Consider the following 21,111-nt stretch of genomic DNA (forward strand, 5'->3'; position numbering starts at 1 on the left):
TCTCCGTTGGGGACTATTAGAATCCCACCTAGTACCTACCTAGTTGAGAGTGTAGCACGTATTGCGTAGTGTGTACAGCTGTACCAGTCTTGCGGATTTTGACGCAACTGACGTCATGATTGGTCAATAGCCGTGAGACAACACACGCTAAAGTGATACACACACTCTTCATACAGTACTGCGTATCTCCGTGTATCTCCCTCTATTATATGGTCGTGATATAGTCCCCACTCTATGGGAAACTGCGTGCGAATTACACGTGGTGGGGACAATTTCACGACCATAGAGTAGCCACTCCCCCTCTGTTATGCTCGTGATATAGTCCCCACACAACGACGAACTGTGCGTGTTTTGAATGGAGGTGGGGACTATTCCAACAGTATATATACTCGTGATATGGTCCCCCCTCCACGGCGAACCGGCTGCGTTATGTATGTCAGTGGGGACAATTTCCACAATGCCTTTAAATGCGGATCGCTACTCAAATCTCTCTCCTTCCTTTTGCCGCCAAAACATGCCAATACCGACATTAGCAACAATAATGTTTTAGTTCATGCATAAATCTCGCGTGGATTAGTGACGACAACGTACAATTCCAAAATCTCTAGAAAGATTTTGAGAGAACGGGATCGGAAACCTGTGCCCGTTTCTAGACACTTTACGTTTTAAACTTGATTTGAAAGATCAAACGCAAATTCCCCAAATTGCAAGTACCATTGCGATTTATATTCATTGTGCGTTGCGGCGAAGATATGCGTGTGAATTCGTATGAATCTGTCGAGATAATTTTTCAGTGCCGACTGAGTTGAAATAATATGTGTGATTTTCCTTCCTTAAGTCGCCATATTTGTTTTGCTTATAAATTTCTATTGCCATACTCGGAAAATGAATTGTTCTCGCGCTCCGATTCGCAACATTTAACCGCGCTGTACGGTGCAGGCCCGTCTGAAATTTAAAAAAAAAGTCAAGTTTGTTAATCTGAAAACGACAATTTTCGGATTACTAGTTCGTAAAAAAACAAACATCTTTCCATTGTCGGACTAATAACTTTGGACTGAGATTTAAACCTTCGGCATAGCGAACTGTAACAATAACTTGCTACCTTTTCTTCATTGACATTTCATGAAACAGCATGCGTTTCGGTAGTTTGAAATGTGTAAATGTTGCGATCTCTTTCCCGTGCTAGTGCAGATTAACTTCGGTCACGGCGAAAGTTCCTGTAGCCATTACGAAAAAAAAAAATAATGCAAGTCTTTTCAACAATGTATAACGCACTTCCGTATAGACTTTTATTAGTTTTGTACAAAGACTGCAAGTCCGAGATTCTGCAACACTTTTGCGTTTTAAATACAGCGTTGCGTGTGGTTTGATGGACTTGCATAATATGGACAGTTGCGTTTGAACGCAACTGAGTTTAACTGAGTTTCCTACAATTTTATAGTTTCGTATATGATTTCAAACGCAAGCCTGGCGTTGCGTGTGATTTGATGGACTTGCATTTGATTTTCAGAATGGATCTTGATTTTTAATTTTGCGTACGAAATAAAAAAAAAACAATTGATACAAGTTTTTTTCAACAATAACGCAGTTGCTTCCGTTGATGTTTGGAGATGCGTTTAAACGCAGTTTCTTATAGTTTCGTACAAAATCGCAAGTCTTCTCTGGCGGCTGTGCTCTTCCGTTGAAATACTAGTACAGCGTTTCGTGTGATTTGATGGACTTGCATTTATTTTGATTTAAAAAAACAAACAATGCAAGTCTTTTCAACAATAACGCACTTCCGTATATATATGTTTAGAGATGGTTTTAAACGCAGTTTCTTACGTAGTAGTAATTAGTAAATAAAAAAAAATGCAAGTCTTTTCAACAATAACGGACTTCCGTATGTTCAGGGATGGTTTTAAACGCAGTTTCTATAGTTTCGTATGAAAACGTACATCTCTGCAACGCTCTTGCGTTTGAATACAGCGATTTTTTTTTTCATTTTTTATTTCTAGAGTTGTCTTTAAAGGCAAATGAGTTGTGATTTCATACACCTGCATTTGATTTGGGATTTGTATTTAATTACATAGTTGCATTTTAATTAATTTTCTAGTGAAATCATGAAAACGCAAAAAAAAAAAAAAAATTCGCATGACAAATATATTATCATGTGAAATAATACGTGAAGTATGCAAGTGGGGGAAAACGTTATCAATAAGCAAATCGTTTGCTTTGGACAAAGGCCTCTCAACATTATGCCTTAATTGTTACATTTTTTTTTCTTTTTAACTAGAGGTACGGTACTTTTGTTCTGCTGAAAATATATCATAGGCTACTTGTTTTCATCACATAGTTCAGTGTAGTAAATGGATTCTGGCGGTAATTGAGTCAGGGTTTTTTTTTCTCCCTCTCTCTCTCTCTCTCTCTTCTTTCTCTCTCTCTCTCTCTCTCTCTCATTCTTCCACTCAAAGAGGAATCCGGTACAATGATCTAAACGTGTAAAGAAGAAAAAAAATGAAGTCACAATATTATGTAAACAAAAATCGGTAGAACATAGAAAAGGAAAATGACAAGCAAAATGATTGACGAGAGGCAATTCGAACTTCCAGAAAGTCACACTAAAACAACAACAACAACAAAGCAATCATTTGTCCGATAAATCCAAGCAAGATAAACCTTGTGAAATTCGTGATTATGACCTCGTTTACAGTGCGAGGCTCGGCCGCGGCCGAGCCCGCATTCATTTCAATATAAACGCGCAAAAGGCCAAATGATTGAAAGTCACACAAAAACAACAACAACAACAACAACAACAACAACAACAACAACAAAGCAATCATTTGTCCGATAAATCCAAGCAAGATAAACCTTGTGGAAATTGTCCCCACTGCCATATATAACGCAACGGGTTCCCTGTGGAGGGGGGACTATATCACGAGTATAATACTGTTGGAATAATCCCCATCTCCATTCGAAACACGCACAGTTTATCGTTGTGTGGGGACTATATCACGAGCATAACAGAGGGAGGAGCTACTTTATGGTCGTGAAATCGTCCCCATCACCGTGTAATTCGCACACAGTTTCCCATAGAGTGGGGACTATATCACGACCATAATAGACGGAGATACACGGAGATCAGAGAGTGTGAAGACCAATGGTGAAGACGGAACTCCCGTGCGCGTTGAGGTGACCAATCAAGACGAGAGCGGAGTAAAACCGGAGCAGACAAGCGCAGCACAGGGAGATTTTACATGTACAGTTGTGTGCAAGGGGGATTCTATTAGTCCCCACTGGTGACGTTATACCCGAGGTGGGGACTATATCACGATAATGCCGAAAATACAGCGTCAGTTCACAGTGCTAAACTATTTGGTTTGAATGCATACCATCAAAGTTAGCCTTGGCGGTCACCCTAATCAGCGATGATCGTTTTGCAGACAAGTGTCACATTGATGCATTGAATTCAGTCTCTTGTGAACGCTGCTACACAATCTGACAGTTCTTTGACGGCGAGAGGCAGCAAGAAAACTGTACGCGAGATGGTCCGCATTGCTGCCGAAAGTCTGGCGGGGGTAGTGTTCATGTGCCTGATCCTCGTCTGCTGCGCTGTGAAGGATGTGGTGACTGGATACGACAGGGAACGCGTTGCCTGTCCGTTTAAAAGTCTGGTGTTCGGTCCCGGCTTGGAAAAAGATTTTGTAGTCCCTGCTAGATTTTTCTACATTCAAGCAGTGGATTTTGAAAATAACAAGTAAGTACTCTATCTAGATCTAAGTACAAAAGTGTAGTTTATTTTCGGAATATTAAAGGGATGGTAGATCTACAGACGACTCTATTGGTAGAGGTGAGAATTGGGCTTTTAACTTTTTGCGAGATAATTTACCCGGTATCAAGAAACCGTTTGTAAATAGTATAAAGCGTACCTTTCTCAGACGAATTCAAAGTTTATTTGATGAAAATCGGGTTTGGAATGGCTGAGACATCCAAAAATAAAGTTAAACAAAGCGATCATAATAAAAGCTGGGCCCCACATTTTATTAGAATTGCTGTTTTTGGTATCTCAGCCATTTCAAAATAAATTTTCATCAAATAGATCTAAATGTTGAATTCATTTTGGAATCACATGCTCTTTCATATTTCATCACAGAGGTTTCTCGTAATCTCACCCCAAAATGTTAGAAACCCGAGGTTAGGTCTCAACCAAAACTATACAATCCCTTATGAATTTAATCAGTAATTTGGGAATGGGATAAGATAGTGTAACTTCATTATTATTTGAAATGAATTAATGAAAAGTAATGACAATATCGATAAACAACCCTGCTCGATCTATAGACATACTGTTGATGTTGAGTGACATTCCCCTACTTAGAAAGCTGTCCATAGCCTTGATTGCCACTTACATCATTACTCACGTCACATTAGTGATCACTTGGGGTTTTCTTAAAAGCCGAGGCATGCCAAGCTTTCATTCAAAATAGCTGTCAAACTGAGCAAAAAATTGATATCAGAGAATAAAACCCGGTTCAGAAATGTAGCTTTTAACAATCAGAAGCATGCTTCTTGTGTGATCAATTTGAATTAAGCATGAATCATGAATGCTGACATTCTAACTGTGACCAGTCCAAATGTGAAGCGTTTGCTCCCACGGTAAGAGAATGGATCACATATTACAGGACGCTTTTTTTTTTTCGCGGACCTCTGAATTCTATCAAGGAGGTATGTACTTGTACTTCTTTGATTCCATTCTCAAAAGATGAAATTGCTGCCAAAGCCATAGCACCAGTTGTTCACAAAGTCCTGAAAATTACAAATTCAGCAAAATTATAAAAATTATTAACTTCCATTTTTGGAAAATGTATGACTTGGAGTATAGCTCTCTCCAAAAAATTGTTTTAGTGGACACAATTTTTGTCGTGGAATAATCAACGTCTTTCATATCTTGTCCTTGCACCAGAATCACAATTCATACTGATGATTCACCGTACACATTTGTTAATTACCAGGTGAACGATAAAGAATAAATCTGCAAATAAGGCCCAAATTTCGTATTGTACAGGTACGGTAAAAGGTCTAACATTCAACATTTCAAACAATTCAGAGGATTTTATCCTGTGATAAATTGACATCTTCATCTAAATCTGAGGTGAAGTGTGAATTTCTTAGCATTTTTACATATTTGCATTGTCTGTAGCATTTTTGTTTGCAATTTCAGCCCATACAACGCTCTTTGAGGCTAGTGTACAAGGTCCCTCATGTATTGAATGTCATTAGTATGCAGAAATGTGTGCGTCTGGAATTACCATGCTGTCCGGTAATACAATGTACCATACCTGTACTGTGTACAACGGAGCACTCTGGAGTTTAATACATTCACCATGTCCTGCATCTGTTTTAGGTTTGTCGTGCCAGTACAAATACATGTAATGAAGGAGCAACACTGATATTGTTTTCAGCCCACTTGAGAGCATAATGGCTCAAGAGAGCTATTGTGATCGTTCACCATCTGGTATCCATCGGGCATTGTGCGTCATGCTTAAGAAACATAATTTCCTCTTGAAAACTGGTATGGATTTGACAAACTCGGCAATCATGGGGGGGGGGGGGAGGGATTGTAGTTTGTACAAATTCAGGTGGCTCCCAGAGGGGCCCCTAGGGCAGGGCCCAAATATCCCAAATAACACAATTTATGTGATGACATTTCATCTTGTTAAACTCAAAATTGGTACACATAAAGGAATGTATCTAGATTTTTATCAAACTTAGCAGGACCAGAGGGCTCGTAGGGAAGGGCCCAAATACCCCAAATTTGGAGGACATTGACAAGGGGATCTGCAGCAGTCACCGAATCTCAAGATTTTATAAGTAGCTTGTATCAGGTTGAGTGCTACAATTGTATGAAGATGAAGTGTGCTGCTCACTATAGGTGAGACCTAGACTGGTCTGTTGTTTCTTTCTAGATCTTGTTCTTGCTTGTGTCAAAGGAACTAATGAAGAAATTGATAGGTGGACAGAACAGGATTTAAGGTTAAAAAGTTTGATCGTAAATAAAGCATAAAGTAATATCCCGTTTGTATTCTAGGCCAATCAGGATTTAATCAGGGTTAGTCTTCCATTCATGTGAAGTGACCACAATGCCCAGTGCTTTTTCAGTCTCTCTCACTGAGGTTTCAAAATACAGGAATTATCACGAAAATTAAAGAGTCTATGAACTAGATGGAGTCTTGATGGAAATTATTAGATTATCAAGAAATGTTGAGTTAATCTCTTTTCATTTAAAAGAGAAATCAAGCACTGGCAACCAGTATGTGTTTTGTTCATCCAAAAGTAGAAGGTTTGGGTTTTACATGAAAAAACAAAACAAAACAAAAACATGATATCTGAATTTAGATTCAGTATGATTTATGTACCATTCCTTCATTTTGTAGGCAGAATGTTTTTTTGGCTATTTTTTTTTTTCAAATTCATTAATGTTTTTTTAGATGTGCATATATAGGTTCTTTGTTCTGCAGAGCCTTTCTTCCCTGCAAATGGCTAGCTCCCAGCTAATGACTCTTCAACTGAAAGGATAAATTGTTACAAGTGATTTGCAATCTCCTTTTGTGGGAAAGTATTCACATTTATCAAGGATGATCAAATATCAAACTTAATGCTGTTTTTTGTTGAATCATAATTTGTTCTTCTATATTCTTGCAGTAGGAAATGGAAACTTTTGCAGAGTTTGTCTTGTGACCTTTTAAGGCTGAAGGCATCATACGGGCACTACGTAGACATCCCAATTTGAAACGCTGTTAAATTTTAGCTGCAATGATGCTTGGGACTGGACTTTTGTCAAACTTAAAAGAGAGAAATCATGAAAGGAATCTCATTACTGTATTTGGGCTGCAAAGTAGAACAGGAGTGCAGTCAAAAGGAAAATAACTTTTACAGAGCAAAAGAACAAATGCTTTCACTCTCTCACCATCAAAAGATACCCCCCCCCCCCCCCCCAAAAAAAAAAGGAAAAAAAAAGAAAAAAAAAAGGAAGTACTGTTATTTTGCTTCACCGGTTTTAGGGAAAAGTATCATTAACAGAGCAAAAGAACAAATTCTTTCACTCTTGCACCTTCATGGGTTTGTAAAAAAGAAGTTGTGTACTATACTTTTGTTGTGCTTCACTAGTTTGGAGAATTAAGAGACCAACTTGGAGAGATCTTTTCTGGTTTCCAGAGATTAAATGTTTGCTCTTAAGAGAATGTCTTGAATACAAGTCATTTTGAGCTGCAATAGATGCATCTTGTTTGTGTATCTGTTGCCATCCCAACATCCATGGGGGTGATTCGAGCTAAAAGTGCTGGCGTACAATATATTCCAAAAATCTTAAGAAGCAACAAGCAAACGGGCTTCTTATTATTACAAGCCACACATTTGAAGAACATTATGCAAATAGGGAAACCAATAATTGTGGTTGCAACTTGTCGTCTTTGGCAGGAGATTTGTGGAGATGGAGAAATAAAAAGATCCCCATCATGGCGGGATTATTTAGTCGTCAATTACATACCACCATTAGTAATGCATACGATACTTGCAAAGTGGGCAACATTGTCTGATATGTTGCATTATTGTAAGCAACAAATAAAACTACAAAATTAGTGAATTATTTTGGAACATGTTTGATGTCAATCTGAAGGAAATCGCTCCTTTTCACAAACCCCTCCAAATCACTAAATTTTTTTCTATTGGTGCAAAAGTATAGAGCCAACTGCAATGAATAAATGATGTATATTGTGTGTTTCCATGGTAATATGGCAAAGTTTGTGCCTAGAATAGCACTGATATCTATTGAACTATAGAATACCAGTTATCTCTTTGTTACAAATCATTGAATATTTTGTATCTCAAATATGTTGCACTACTTTATCACAGAGCACTGTGACTTTTACGGATTCACTGATACGCATCTTTTGTTTGCCAAGGGGGCGTGTGCCAGACCGGAGTGATTGTAGTAATTTCATGCTTCATCAAATATCAGAGTCTTTGGGCTCTGAGGAACTTAAAAAAAAAAGATTATTCAAGATTGTTTAATAGTCAGGCCTCTCCTTTGACGTCAATTCACGTTCAGCCTGGCTTCATGGCTTTGGATATATTTTTGTGTAAAACAAGGGATGAAGTGGAAAGAGGGTGAGTGAGAGCAGGGAGGTGGGAGGAGAGAGAGAAAGGTATTTTTTGAAACAATGAAAAAGAGTTTGGCCAAGGAGAGGAGGGTGTGGTGAGTACACTAGTGATGATATCAGATTTTTCCTATTTTTATGCCTCCGCCAACGAAGTGGCCAGATGCATTATGTTTTCGGGTCGTCCGTCTGTCCGTATGTCCGTCCCGTTTTGTTTTTGTCGATATCTCAAGAACCGTGTGGTGGTTTTACATCAAACTTGGTATGAGGGTATATCCTGGGGGGATAATACTTTGTTTGATTTTTATGATCACGGGGTCAAAGGTCAAAGGTCACAGGTTATTTTGTGAAAAAAAAAAGTTGAAAATTCATGTTTTTCTCCATATCTCGCAAATGGTTCAAGGTATCTTCATGGAACTTAGTATGCTTGTTCCAATGGGCAGTGATTATCTAGGGAAGTTGGGGGTCATGGTTCAAAGGTCAGGGGGTCAAAGGTCAAGGTCAACTCATCAAAATATCACTACTTTCCTTATATTTATGCAATGCCTGAAGGTTTTTTTTTAAAATCTTGATGTATGCATGTATTACCCAATATATATTCTGTGGGAAGTTTCTTGCCAAAAGGTCAAAAGTTCAAAAGGTCAAAGGTCAAGTGAGAGTGCTGAATTGCACTTTTTCCTCCATATCTTAAAAGTAACTCAAGGTATCATCATGAAACTGACATATTTATGCATGTTCAACCTAACAGTGATTCTCTTTGGAACTGTGAGGTCAATGGTTAAAGGCCAGGTTTAGATAATGCTATTTTCCCATTTGATACTGAAATTATACTTTTTCTCAATACCTTGAAAATTACTCAATGCATAAACTTATAAAAGGGTCAAAAGTCAAGTAAAAATCATCAGTTCCCCAAATACCTGCACTCTGACATTTTAATCATTCATCCAATTGAACCTAGTTCTAGGAAAGTGAACATTCAGCACATTTGTGTCAAACCTGTCATTTTAATATTTTGCCAATTGTGTGAAACTGTCATCACACATTGTCAAGACATTGTACTACATGTGTATAGACCTATTAGGAGAACCATGCATTATGGCGGAGGCATATCAGTCGCCGTAGCGATATATCTAGTTTCTGATAGCATCTGTATTCCAAATCTGTAGTCAGCAAATTTTGTGTGGGTGCTGTCCTTCAAGAGACAACATAATCTTTTTGTCTACTATTCAATGTACTGTAGTAATTTTTTACTTTCTGTGCCTCCGCCGCAAAGTGTTGCTGGAGGCATTACGTTTTTGGGTTGTCCGTCTGTTTGTCCGTCTGTAATCAATTTTTTGGACAGTATAACTAAAAATCCGTTTGAGGCATCCTTATCAAACTTGACATGTATATGTATGAGTGGGCTAATATTTATGTCTGCAGGATTTTTCTGTAAACTTACGATGGAGATTCTATGGGAAGTTTCTTACCAAAAAGGGCAAAGGTCAAGTGAAAGTACACTCCTTCTTCCATGTCTACATAAAGTGGCTCAAGGTATCATCATGAAACTTAGTAACTTATTTTTTTGTATGTTCTGCCTGCCAGAGATTTTCTTTGAAATTTTAGGGTCATAGGGTCAAAGGCAATAGGTCCAAGGTCAGGTTAAAAATGCTAAGAATTCACTATTTAATGCTGAAATTGCACTTTTTCTCCATACCTTGAAAATTGCTCAGTTAATATAAAACTTATAAAAGGATCAAAAGGCAAGTAAAATCCTCAAATCCATGCTCTCTTAGAAAATATCTATAGCCATTTATCCCATTAATCCATGTTCATGGAAAGTGAAAATTCAACACATTTGTGACCAATATGTCATTTTGATATTTTGCCAATTATGTTAAACTGTCATCACAAATTGTCAAGATGTACTATAGACCTACTTTGTATTTGGAGAATCATGCATTATGGTGCAGGCATACCAGCTGCCATAGCGACATTTCTAAATTTAGTTCTTCATTTCATTAATTTGTGTTTGACCATATTTCTTTTCGAAATTCCTACAAGAAAAACAAATAAATTCTTTCATAAGTTTCGTATTTTCTACATTTTAGAGAATGTGAAAGCATTGCATAGTACCAGTAACAATTCTTTGCTGTATTGAACATTTCTGGAGTGATTCCATGTGAGGGTAATCACGTTAAAATCATCTGTAACAGATTCCAAATATAAACACATTTCATTATGCAAATCTTGTTCTGTTTCTTTGGCAGTTTCACATACTCTCCTGGGAAGAACGCCTTCGAGGTTGTGGTCAAAACGATCGATGGCACCAGAGGACGCGTCTGGGTGCAGATGTTGGACCGAAATGATGGCACATTCATTGTCAGATACAGACTGTACACCTCTTACGACAATGGCATCAAAATTGAGGTCAAGAGCACTGGCAGACATGTGGCTGACTCTCCCTACAAATTTAAAGGTGAGATTCTTGGTTTTCATACATTTTGTAACAATCCTCCTCCTCACTACACTCCTCAAGGTATGATGAAATCCTGCAAAGAATGAGATAGCAAAGTGATGTGGAGTGTAAACTAAGAGAAAGATGACTGCAGTGTCATGAAATACAGCAGATGTGATATGAGGCTCGGGATATGTAAAATTAGACTAGATTTTTTTGACACTCTAATGTGGGTATCTCAATGGGCTAGAGACTAATTGGTGGCTTGGTGGCGACTCGAGTCTCCGTAGTCATGGAGACGTCTCCTGAAATGTAGCCGACAGGGCATTCAGACGCAAAAAAATTATTCTAGAATGGTATAGCTATACCAAAGTATAGCTATACGATGAATTTATATGTCTGAACGCTGACTAACGAAACTACGTATAATGAAACGACGTATAGCGAAACGACGGTCAGAGCATCGTTTCGAACTAGAACTCAATAATGAATCAGCATTCCATGTGCGTCTAAACGTATGGCGACCATAGAACGGTATAGCTGGGCGGGGCTTAATGGGAGCGCGCACGAAAGGTGACCCCACAGCTGTCACTCATGACTTTAACAGCATGCGCAGTGGGAAACAGCACATCTACACGACATTTCCCAGAACGGTTGAAATTAGTGTCTGAACGGTCTGTCGGCTATATGATGATTCTTTATACGTCGTTTCATTATCGAGTTTTGGTATAAAATGGCTTGGTCTGAATAGGGGGCGAGTCTCTGGGGAGTTGCGAGAGAATCAAACATGTTCAATTTTTTTTTTGGAGACTCTTTCCAGTCTCCAGCTGATCGTAGAGACATCTGCGAAACATCCCCCTGTAGTCACGGGCAAGTCGAGGAGACAAATTTTATTTGTGATGTCTCCAAGACATCTCCGCGACTTTGTGGAGTTCCATTGGCGACTTACTGGAGACATTGCAGAGACGTTTTTGTGACTTCTGGACAAACAAATTATCACCTTATTTGAAGACATCTGTGAAGTCACTGGAGAGTCACCTTCTTGTTGAGAGCACAATCTATTTTTTTTTGTATTTCAAGTTGCATGTGTTGCAGCAACCAATACATTCCATCCGTTAGTCCAGAGGCTTTTACAATACTTTCATATCAACTGGGTAAATGTATCATCTGTGCAAATGTATCTCTTTCATTATAGAAAAAGAGTGCTTATTCGCAGATAGGGCTCCCTTTCCACTCCTCTGCACTTTTCCCACTACCGTACTGATATCTGGGCTTGTGTGCTTACAGTTACATTTATAAGGTGAAGAGTGTAAAAGGCTATCTCTACTTGGATCTTGCCCTCTATATCATAGGCTTTTAATACGAAGGGTCACAAGTGCCATGTACATTGTAATTTTGTCCATGTCTGAGTGATAGCCAGACACAACTTCCTGAAACCAAATTTAGATAGGAAGGAGGTCTCTTGTCTACATATCAGGTGTCTGTCAGTTTGGTCAAGATTATAGGCTAAAGTCAGCCACAAGCAGTGAAAAATTCTTGTTGCCCTTCAATAGATATTCAGTAACATTTTTTCCCCTGTGGAAAAAGAAATTGTATTCAGTATATTATTTGATAATGAAATTGTTTAGGAGCATTCACCCTTCATATATACAACCTGAGCAGAAATCATGAAGAAAGTAATTCTTTGTTAAAAAGTGTGCAATCAAAAGTATGACATGCATTTATGAGTATTTGAGGAATTCTTCACTGTACTAGAAGGATAACTCTTTGCTACCCCAACAGGATTAGAATTTACTCAAGATAAGTTGTCATTGTATCACACAGCAGTAAAATGAACCATGTAGTTTTAATGCAGACTTCATATGTGAGTGTTCAGCGTAGTAAGCCAAATCAAACACCTGTATGCAGCAATAGCAGTGGCTGCAACTGTTCCACTCACAGTGTATATCTTTTCTCTCTATCAGTGATATCATAGCAATTGTGACATGGGGGTGGGATACAAATGCATGGGGGAGATTAGTGATTTGATTTGAAAGTTTCACATTCCTCTCCGTGATTGGAAGGTTAAAGGTTAAGAATGACAAATTTCGTGTTGCCTTGTGGAGGAATTCAGCTCTGATGGCTGTAGGCCAGGTGTGAGTTGACTCTATGATTTATCTGCCATTGTTTGCTGCCATTTTAGGTCTCACTCAACAGAAATTTCCTGCCAAATTCTTGTGCTGACCAGGAATGAAACATTCCAAAAATGTGAGAAAGAATAAACTTTTAAAGAAAGCATTTTTTAGTTCTTGAGAATGTTTTGTTTGGGTGTTTCCTAATGCCAGTACAAGAAATCTATAAAACAAGATTAAGTTTCTCAGTTTCAGTTGATAATTATTTCGTAAGTCTGTTGGCATATAGTTGCCAGTTACCCCAGTATGATCTCAAAAGTATGCTTGTCCAGCATTTCTTGTGCTGTAGAGCTATGATTCACACGTGACTAACTAATTCGGACTCATGAGGGAAGGTGATTGAACACATCACTGTAATTTTTCCTTGTCAACGGACATGTCAATTGTAACCCCTCTTGGATTCTGTCACCCACCATGGCTGTAGAGTCAGCTGTTGAGACTCAATGCCTCTAGCAAACGTGAGAGAGAGGTAGAAATGTTGCCTGCTTACTCTTGTTAAAATTAGTCACTCCTGGTTTTTCTTATACTGAATTGCCTTTCTCTGACTACAGTGTGAATCTAGAGTTTTTCTCAAATTGCAAGTTTTGTTCTCGAAACTTGCTTGGAATGTCCCACTGTGTGTACCTGATACTGTTTGATGTGAGGAGTAAATAACAGTAAAGACTAGATTGTATTGGTGTTACTCTCTTCAAAAAATGTTTACTCTTGGTAATGTTCTCACATACAGTGTACATTCATGACTCATTATCTTCGATACCTTTTTAATTCAATTCAATTCATACATTTATTCAGTAATAACATTCATATGGAAATACAGTAATATATGTTTCCAAAATGTAGCAGACTGTACAATTCAGTGAAGGTCAGAGGCTAGTTAAAACAGAATGCGCCCTTAAGTTATTGACCAAATGTTCAAACTGACAATATAAAAGGGGCACAGAGAGACTAAAACATACTAAAACAAGCAAGGAAACAAAATGATAAAAGTTACTGACAATATCACAGGAACATGGAGAGAGTAAAACATACAACAGGCACAAAAACACACACACAAACACACACACACACACACACACACACACACACACAAAACACCCCAAAACAAAACGAGATATTAAAGGAGACTTGCGATAATTGAAATGAGATGAAAGAGTGATTTCAACCCGCTGACTTTAAATTCCTTCATCCAGGCCTTGTAAAGAGTGAGAACTGCAACTGCCCCATTCTAGACAGAGACCTATGGAGGAGTAACATGTTCTGTCCAGCCGGCATCCCACGCCAGATCCAGAGTGACTTTGCCATCCATCCCTCTATCAATCTCAAGACGCTACACAGAGATGTAGAATCAAGATTCGCTCGACATCACAGTCTGTGTCACTACACCATCATCAATAACAAGGTAAAGAATCTCTTTAAAGAAGTTTTGCATATATAGGTGGATGGTTTCCAATGTGACACTTGGGATTACTAATGGTGATTTTTGTATCAGAGCAAATGTTGTTTTTATGGATCTGTGCTTTACTTGCTGATAAATGCTGCATTTATACGTGCATTCCCTGATCTGCATGTCAAGTCGTCATTGTAGTGACAGTGATGTAATGATACTGTATATGATCTATGTCGTAAGCAGGTAGGACTAACTCAGTAGTGTCAAAAGGGATTGATAGCCCGACAGATCATAATTTTATGTGAAATACATCAATCAGCTGGTTAGGTGTATATTAACATGTTGGGCATTGCCAGTAAAAGTTGCATGACATTAAATCCAAGGTTGTAAGTGCCTCTGTTGTACAAGTGTGTAAATTTTTTCTCACTGTGACAGTAGTCAAATCCACTTTTGACTTTGATAGGTTCAATACACTCTTGGTCAAATTTTAAAAGAGAGTCCTGAAGGGCTCCTGGTAAAAAGAAGTAAGCTGGCTTCAGGGGTGTGGTACCTGCTCTAGATACAAGACAACTGTGGAACGGCTTTATAGGGGCTAATCATTCTTACGGTTAGTGAGCAGCTCTTTTCTTCCAACAATGCCAGTTTGCTCTCCATTAAATAGAACAGTAGCTCAAGGTCCTGTGAGTAGTGGAGTCAATACTGTATACGCTATAATTTTCGCGTACATAAATTTTCGCGAATTGCCGCTGTCGCACATTTTCGCGAGTGGTTAAATTGGCGATTGGGGGACCAGAGAAAATATGAAGTGGCAAAGAAAGTGTGAATTTTCAACTTACTAGCAAATAAGAATGATACTAGTTATACACTGCATGGAAAAAACATACCAAACTCTGCGAACTAGTAAGTTAGAATTCAACATTTTTGAAATGGTTGAGCCCATCGCGCTAGATTTCTGACGAGTGGTACGAGGGGTACGAGTAAAATTCAACGGCAACCAGTGGGAACATACGAAGCCCCGGCCCCTAAAGTTGACATGTGAATGTAGCGGCATGCAAACGCAAGAGCTAGTGCTAATACGACGGTACATGTAATCCAAGGGTGACACGCCGCGCGTTTGTAAACGTTGTGGCGCAATATATGTACGTAAACAAGCTTAGCCAGTATGGTCTGTTCGGTAAGCCGTGACATGGTATACTAGTACTGAAATGTTCGTATCATCAAGGCAAGGGATTCATTTTGGAAGGTAATATTTTCGCGCGTTGTTAATTTCGCGAATAGCTCCCGACTCGCGAAATTCGCGAAAATAAAACCCACGCGAAATATATAGCGTATACAGTATTCAAAAGCCTGTATGAAGTATGTGGTCTCTGGTACCAGAGGGCAAGGTGAAACTTTTTTTGTCTTCTTCAGCCGAGGGCATCTTTGTGGCAAATTGATTTATAAGTAGAGCACCTTTCTCTCATAACTACCTTTTCATGGCATGCTACAGAGTGGTATATATGTTTACCAACTTTTGAGCGCATATGATTTATATTCCATTGTTTTGTTAATTCCTGTCTGTAATTGCCTCTTTTAGGATAAAATGCTATGTCATTCATAGTCACACAAGACAAAGAGAAGCTAAAAAACCCCCAGCTTTTGGAAAAATCTTTATAGATTCCTGTATGCTGAGAGGAAGTGCATGCGGTAATTGATGTCCTTGGATATGCACATAAAATGGATTATAAGGGTTCACGTTGTCCCTAGCTCTATTGACCGATTCGGGTTCGTTGAGGGCAGCAGACAATTTGTGGCACTGGGAGCAGCCATTAGCTCATTTTGCGGTGTCCCAGCCAACCCCCCCTCCTCTCCCCCACCCCACGGGCAACATGTTTATCGCGCACTTGTAACAAAGGTTCGCACACTAAGCAAGCATTCGCGCACTCAGTACGAGACGCCTATTGGCTAAAGCAACCATGCATCAGTTTTTCATTCCTTGCGCGTGCTAATGTAGGGAGGGGGTGGGGGAGAGGGGAGGGGTGTCGGCTGAGACACCGCAGTAATGGCGCTGCCCATGCTAAAAATACACATAGCGTGTCACAGAATCGGTCAATAAAATGAATGATTTTAGACTCTTGGACTAGTATTTTGCATCTTGTATTCACACAATGATAACTCTGAGATATCTTAACAAATTTTTTTTTTCTTCAAATTAATTTCTTTGATGAATAATGTCATCACAGTATTTTGGCAGGAAATCAGGTACATGTTAAAGAGAGCTTGAGTGTGCTACTTCTTGTTTACCAGGATGCATTATTTGGGAAGCATAAAAATAGATTTGATGACTGTGTACGGGGCTTACATTATTTCTTTATTTTGATAAAACTTGTCTGGTTTAACAGCCTAGCAGTGAGGCATATCTCTCAATGCATTCTGTGAAGTCTATTCGTAGGTCTGAATTTGTTTGCAAACTTTAGTTTTTGTTGTTCTTGTTGTTATGCAAGCTCATTGCGACAATGAAAAGCTTAGTCGGTGAGTGTGACTTTCAAAGGATTTGATGTTGGCTGGAAGACAGAGTATTCATGGAAGGATAGAAAAGGCAGAATTGTAAAGGTGTCTTTCTTTCAGCAGAGAGTGATGCCAGGGTAGCTTTTTAGTCTTTGTAACTCGCAGACCGAAACAGGTCCCCTTTACATCCACATTAGAGTAGAAACCCAATGGTCTGTGAAACTGGGTTTCCAAGGCATTGACAAGGAGTTGCACATAGTTGTATTCACTACAATGAAGTCCACAGCAAATGGTTGTTAGCGATAGTGTAACTTTAACAAAAATGATAGCCCACAATTATCTCTTTCCCATCATGTATTTTTTTAAAGATATCAACTATGTAAATACAAATAGCATCAGAATTTTACGTGTTAAGTTTTAGCATGAAACAGTAAAATCAAACCACCTTTTATTTTGTACTGAGCACTGATGAAACCAAATAAGTAGATGTCTAAGAATTAGCCATGATTAAAATATTATTGCAATGACCCATGCCTTTTTTTTTCAATTCTAGACCACCCAGAATTTATTGAAAAACTAAAGCTTGATAAAAAGATTTTCCTCTGCAGCAAATTTTTCCTCACTTCATGTTTTGTATTTTTCATCTGACGGGGAATAAATGTAATTTTTTTACATTGTGCATGTTTCTGACTGTACCATGATATTGAGATATGAAACAAGCAGGGGTTTGATTTGACAAGACTATGTGGTAAACCAAATGGTAGTATTACAATGTGTATGTCCACAGTCTCAGTGCTCATGACCCATTGTCATATTAAAGGACAAGTTCACCTTTATAAACATAAGGATTGAGAGAATGTAGCAATATTAGTAGAACACATCATTGAAAGTTTGAGGAAAATCAGACAATCCGTTCAAAAGTTATGAATTTTTAAAATTTTTGTGCAGCAAACGCTGGATGAGAAGACTACTGCAGTGTATGAATAACTTGCGTACAACAATATAAGGAAAATATAAAGAGAATTTCACAAAATTCCATCTTTTGAAAAAAGTACACATTCCCCTGACTCGTTACCGACAAATGTTATGGGCAATATTATTCCCCCTGCCTTTAGAAAGAGGCAAGTCAAGAGCTCTTTTATTATGCAAGAAAAGTGAAAATATGTTGAATTTTCTTTTACATTTTCTTTATACTGTTGTACGCATATGACTCACAAGCTGTAGTAGTCTCCTCATCCAGCGGTTCCAACACAAAAATTTTAAAAATTCATAACTTTTGCATCGATTGTCCAATTTTCCTCAAACTTTCACTGATGTGTTCTACTAATATTGTTGCATTCTCTCAATCCTTATGTTTATGAAGGTGAACTTGTCCTTTAAGTTTCTAAATCAATAGCACCAACATTTGTAGTGTTTAATATGCATACCATTGCTCGTTTCCCCCTTTCAATATTATGTGTTCCTCGATCCTACCCATGGTATCAGTTCTCAAGAAATTGCAGGGGATTTACAGGTATGTAACCAAAAGAGAAGGTTTATTTTCTGATGTTTTTCTCTTCCACAATTCTCCTACTTTTCTTGTTTTGAAAAATGAAATAAACTTGTGGATTGTTTGAACTGGAAATCTGTTTTTACAAGCAATGTCAAGATATGATACCCTTGTGACACAGAAGAGATCTGAAGCTGTTCTCTGGCACTTTCTGCACTTGAATTATGATTGAATTTGTTGCACATTGTGCAGTGTTATTCCAACAAAAATGCATAACTCAGTGTGCATTTTGTTCACATTCTTGGTTAAAACTGTGGTAGTAGAACTCCTTAGAAGGGCACAATCTACTAGACCCTCAAAAGAGTGGATCTCTGAAAGTTATAACCTTCTGTCAGTCTTTCATCCCTCTTTTTCATTCCTTCTTTCTTTTTCTCTTCTTTTCTGTAATGTCTTGCTCTGTCACTATGCAGGATAACATGTTATCTCCACTAAAGAGGTTGCTGGGTGTGTCATACACAACTAATCATGTGTTGAGTTTCGATGATCTCTACTTTTGGGGTACTTTTATGGTACTTTTTAGGTACTTTTATGGAACTTTCTGGGTAATTGCACTTTTTGTGTGCTGGTTCTTCACGTTATGTGATCTTTGTGAATGCATCTCCCATAGAGGACATGTAGAGTGGTATGACTTCTTAGTAATGCCAGCTGCTAGGGTTTGGCAAGATTCCACGACAGGTTGCCGATATGGTGCTAGTCTGGCTTCAAGGCAAAGATTTACTTAACCATCCCTAAATGTACCCGATCCAGGGCCTTGGTCATCAAGGATTGTTGTTTTGCTATAAATGAAACTTCAAATAACTGAAGCCACCATGACAATAGAATGGCTAGAACCATTTAGCTAAGACTATATGTTTGTTTGCTAGTATGGTATGGGTTTCAATTCAGGTCAACAGTGGACAATTGGAAGCTTGTTGAAGCAAGGCCCAGTGAAATAAAGTAGTTTGTAATAGGACAGACATCTTTTTTTGTTTATGTGGCTTTATTCTATAGCCTTTATTCAAGTCTTGCCTTGCAGTAAACAACTAAAACAAAATGGCCAGTGGTAGATCCAGAAGATTGAAGATAATTGAAATGATAATTCAGAACAATTCCGGAATAATTTTCCAGAATTGGAGCCGATGGCGTTTTTCACAACATGAATTATTCGCGAGTCGCCTCTAACATTCAATGCATATACTGTATACTCTCTTATTTTCGCGTACAGATATTTTCGCGAATGAGGAGGTCATGGATATTTTCGCGAGATGCTGTTTTCGTGAATTGACACAGAGGCCTTCATAAGCGCACTGCATAGCTTAGCATATGGTGACATTTTCATGTGTTGTTAAATTCGCGGTCTAACTGTGATTCGTGAAATTCACAAAAATTAAACCCTCGCGAAAATAACAGCTTATACAGTAGTGTAGACTAAAACTTTTGCGTGCATTTTAATTTCATGAATCTTGGCTCTAGTGAAATTAAAATGCATGCGAATATTCCTTGTTTTACAGTGTGTCATATTTGTTTTGATCCTCAGCTTTGATTAGTCTTATTCACTGCTGACTCAATAGAGTGCCAAAATTTTAGTAAGCTTGGCAGGTCTAACACATGAGTGAATAGCCTTGAGTTGCTATCACTTAGTCTGTATTAAGATGCTATATGCAGTTCCTAACATTTAGTTTTTCCTTCACTTCCCCATCACATGTGCGCATGTGATGTGTGCGCATGCGCTGGCCGTAGTATTCAGTGTATGTAGCTCTCCCAAGGTCCTCTCGACCGAGTCACATTCAGTCATCAATTCGAACAGAAAGGGACTATTGACAGAACCAAACGTTGCCCGAAGCCTGTTTTAAATACTTCAACTTAATTGGTAAGTCTTCAAATTGAAGAAATTTATGGATTTTAAGTTGATATTTACCCGCGATACTACATCTGCCATGATCCTGAATGCTACAATGGGAAGCCCCATTACGCTATGCATATAATGGGGCTGCTGGTCGCTATGCGTATGGGGCTGCTTGTCGCAGTTAATTGCATGATTACTAAGACATGAGAGCACTTTGGGGCGAGTAAGTCTCACAGTGTCAGTTATATGAAAGGTACTTTAACCTGAAACACAAAAATTCAGGGAAACTTTTGAGGTACCAAAACTTTATATTATCTCTAACTTTCCCTGGGATAGCAGGATGAGCGCTAATGTTGAGCTCTGTTGTACATGTGCTATTAGGGTAATTCCATGGGGTTGGGACTGAAATTGTGACATACAAGTTGAAAATTCAAGTTGGGTAAATTGAAATTTCCTTTTTCCCCCTGATTTGTTACTCCCTTTCTTCAACTTATTCCACTAGAAATCTGTTTATTACTTCGCACACTTTCAGTCAGCATGGGTAAACAGGTATGGCAAAATACCTATGTTACATGGACTTCATTTGTTGACATCCTTCATAATTTTGTGTTCTGAAATGATAACAATGAACACATCCACGTTTTTTTCGTCCATAGCACATCAGCATGTTATTTAAGAGGCGCATGAGATCATTATTAGTAAGATTGTATATTCTGATGTCAACTGCAAGCCACTTTAATTAACATGTTTTTTTCTACAAGCCATTAACAATTTCAATCAAAGGTTTAACTTTTTCATCAAGAGTGACACAATGGCAATATTCTTAAAAGCACCACAATTGGAGCAAGTGATTTGTATGGGTATTCAAGTGAAAACATAATTTTATTGTTATAATCAGGGGTTTTCAGTCAACAACCTCGCCCACAGTGTACCACCTATGTTACACGGACAGTATGTCTTTGTAACATAGGTACACTACGACATATCAACTGATTTCCTTTATTGTGGTGTGAGATGTTAAAACCTACACATATAGACTTTATGTATGTTCCCACAAATAACACTATTGTAACAGTTCTTTGGAATTATATCTACTGCACACCTGTGGAACAATACCAAT

At 38.3% G+C, this 21,111-nt stretch overlaps 1 protein-coding gene across 1 annotated transcript in view; it reads left to right on the forward strand.

Moving 5' to 3' along the window:
* Positions 1-3,438: 3,438 nt before the first annotated feature.
* Positions 3,439-21,111, forward strand: part of LOC139742051 (protein O-glucosyltransferase 2-like) — a 43,419-nt gene continuing 25,746 nt past the window's right edge. The window contains exons 1-3 of the mRNA XM_071652610.1: positions 3,439-3,736; positions 10,385-10,593; positions 13,934-14,142. Of these exons, the coding sequence (XP_071508711.1) occupies positions 3,525-3,736; positions 10,385-10,593; positions 13,934-14,142 (630 nt within the window). The 5' untranslated portion in view covers positions 3,439-3,524. The remainder of the gene's footprint in view (positions 3,737-10,384; positions 10,594-13,933; positions 14,143-21,111) is intronic.

Source organism: Diadema antillarum, unplaced genomic scaffold, assembly GCF_040938485.1.
Source record: "Diadema antillarum isolate AM-2024a unplaced genomic scaffold, OU_Dant_1.0 seq00000975_RagTag, whole genome shotgun sequence".
NCBI lineage: Eukaryota > Metazoa > Echinodermata > Echinoidea > Diadematoida > Diadematidae > Diadema > Diadema antillarum.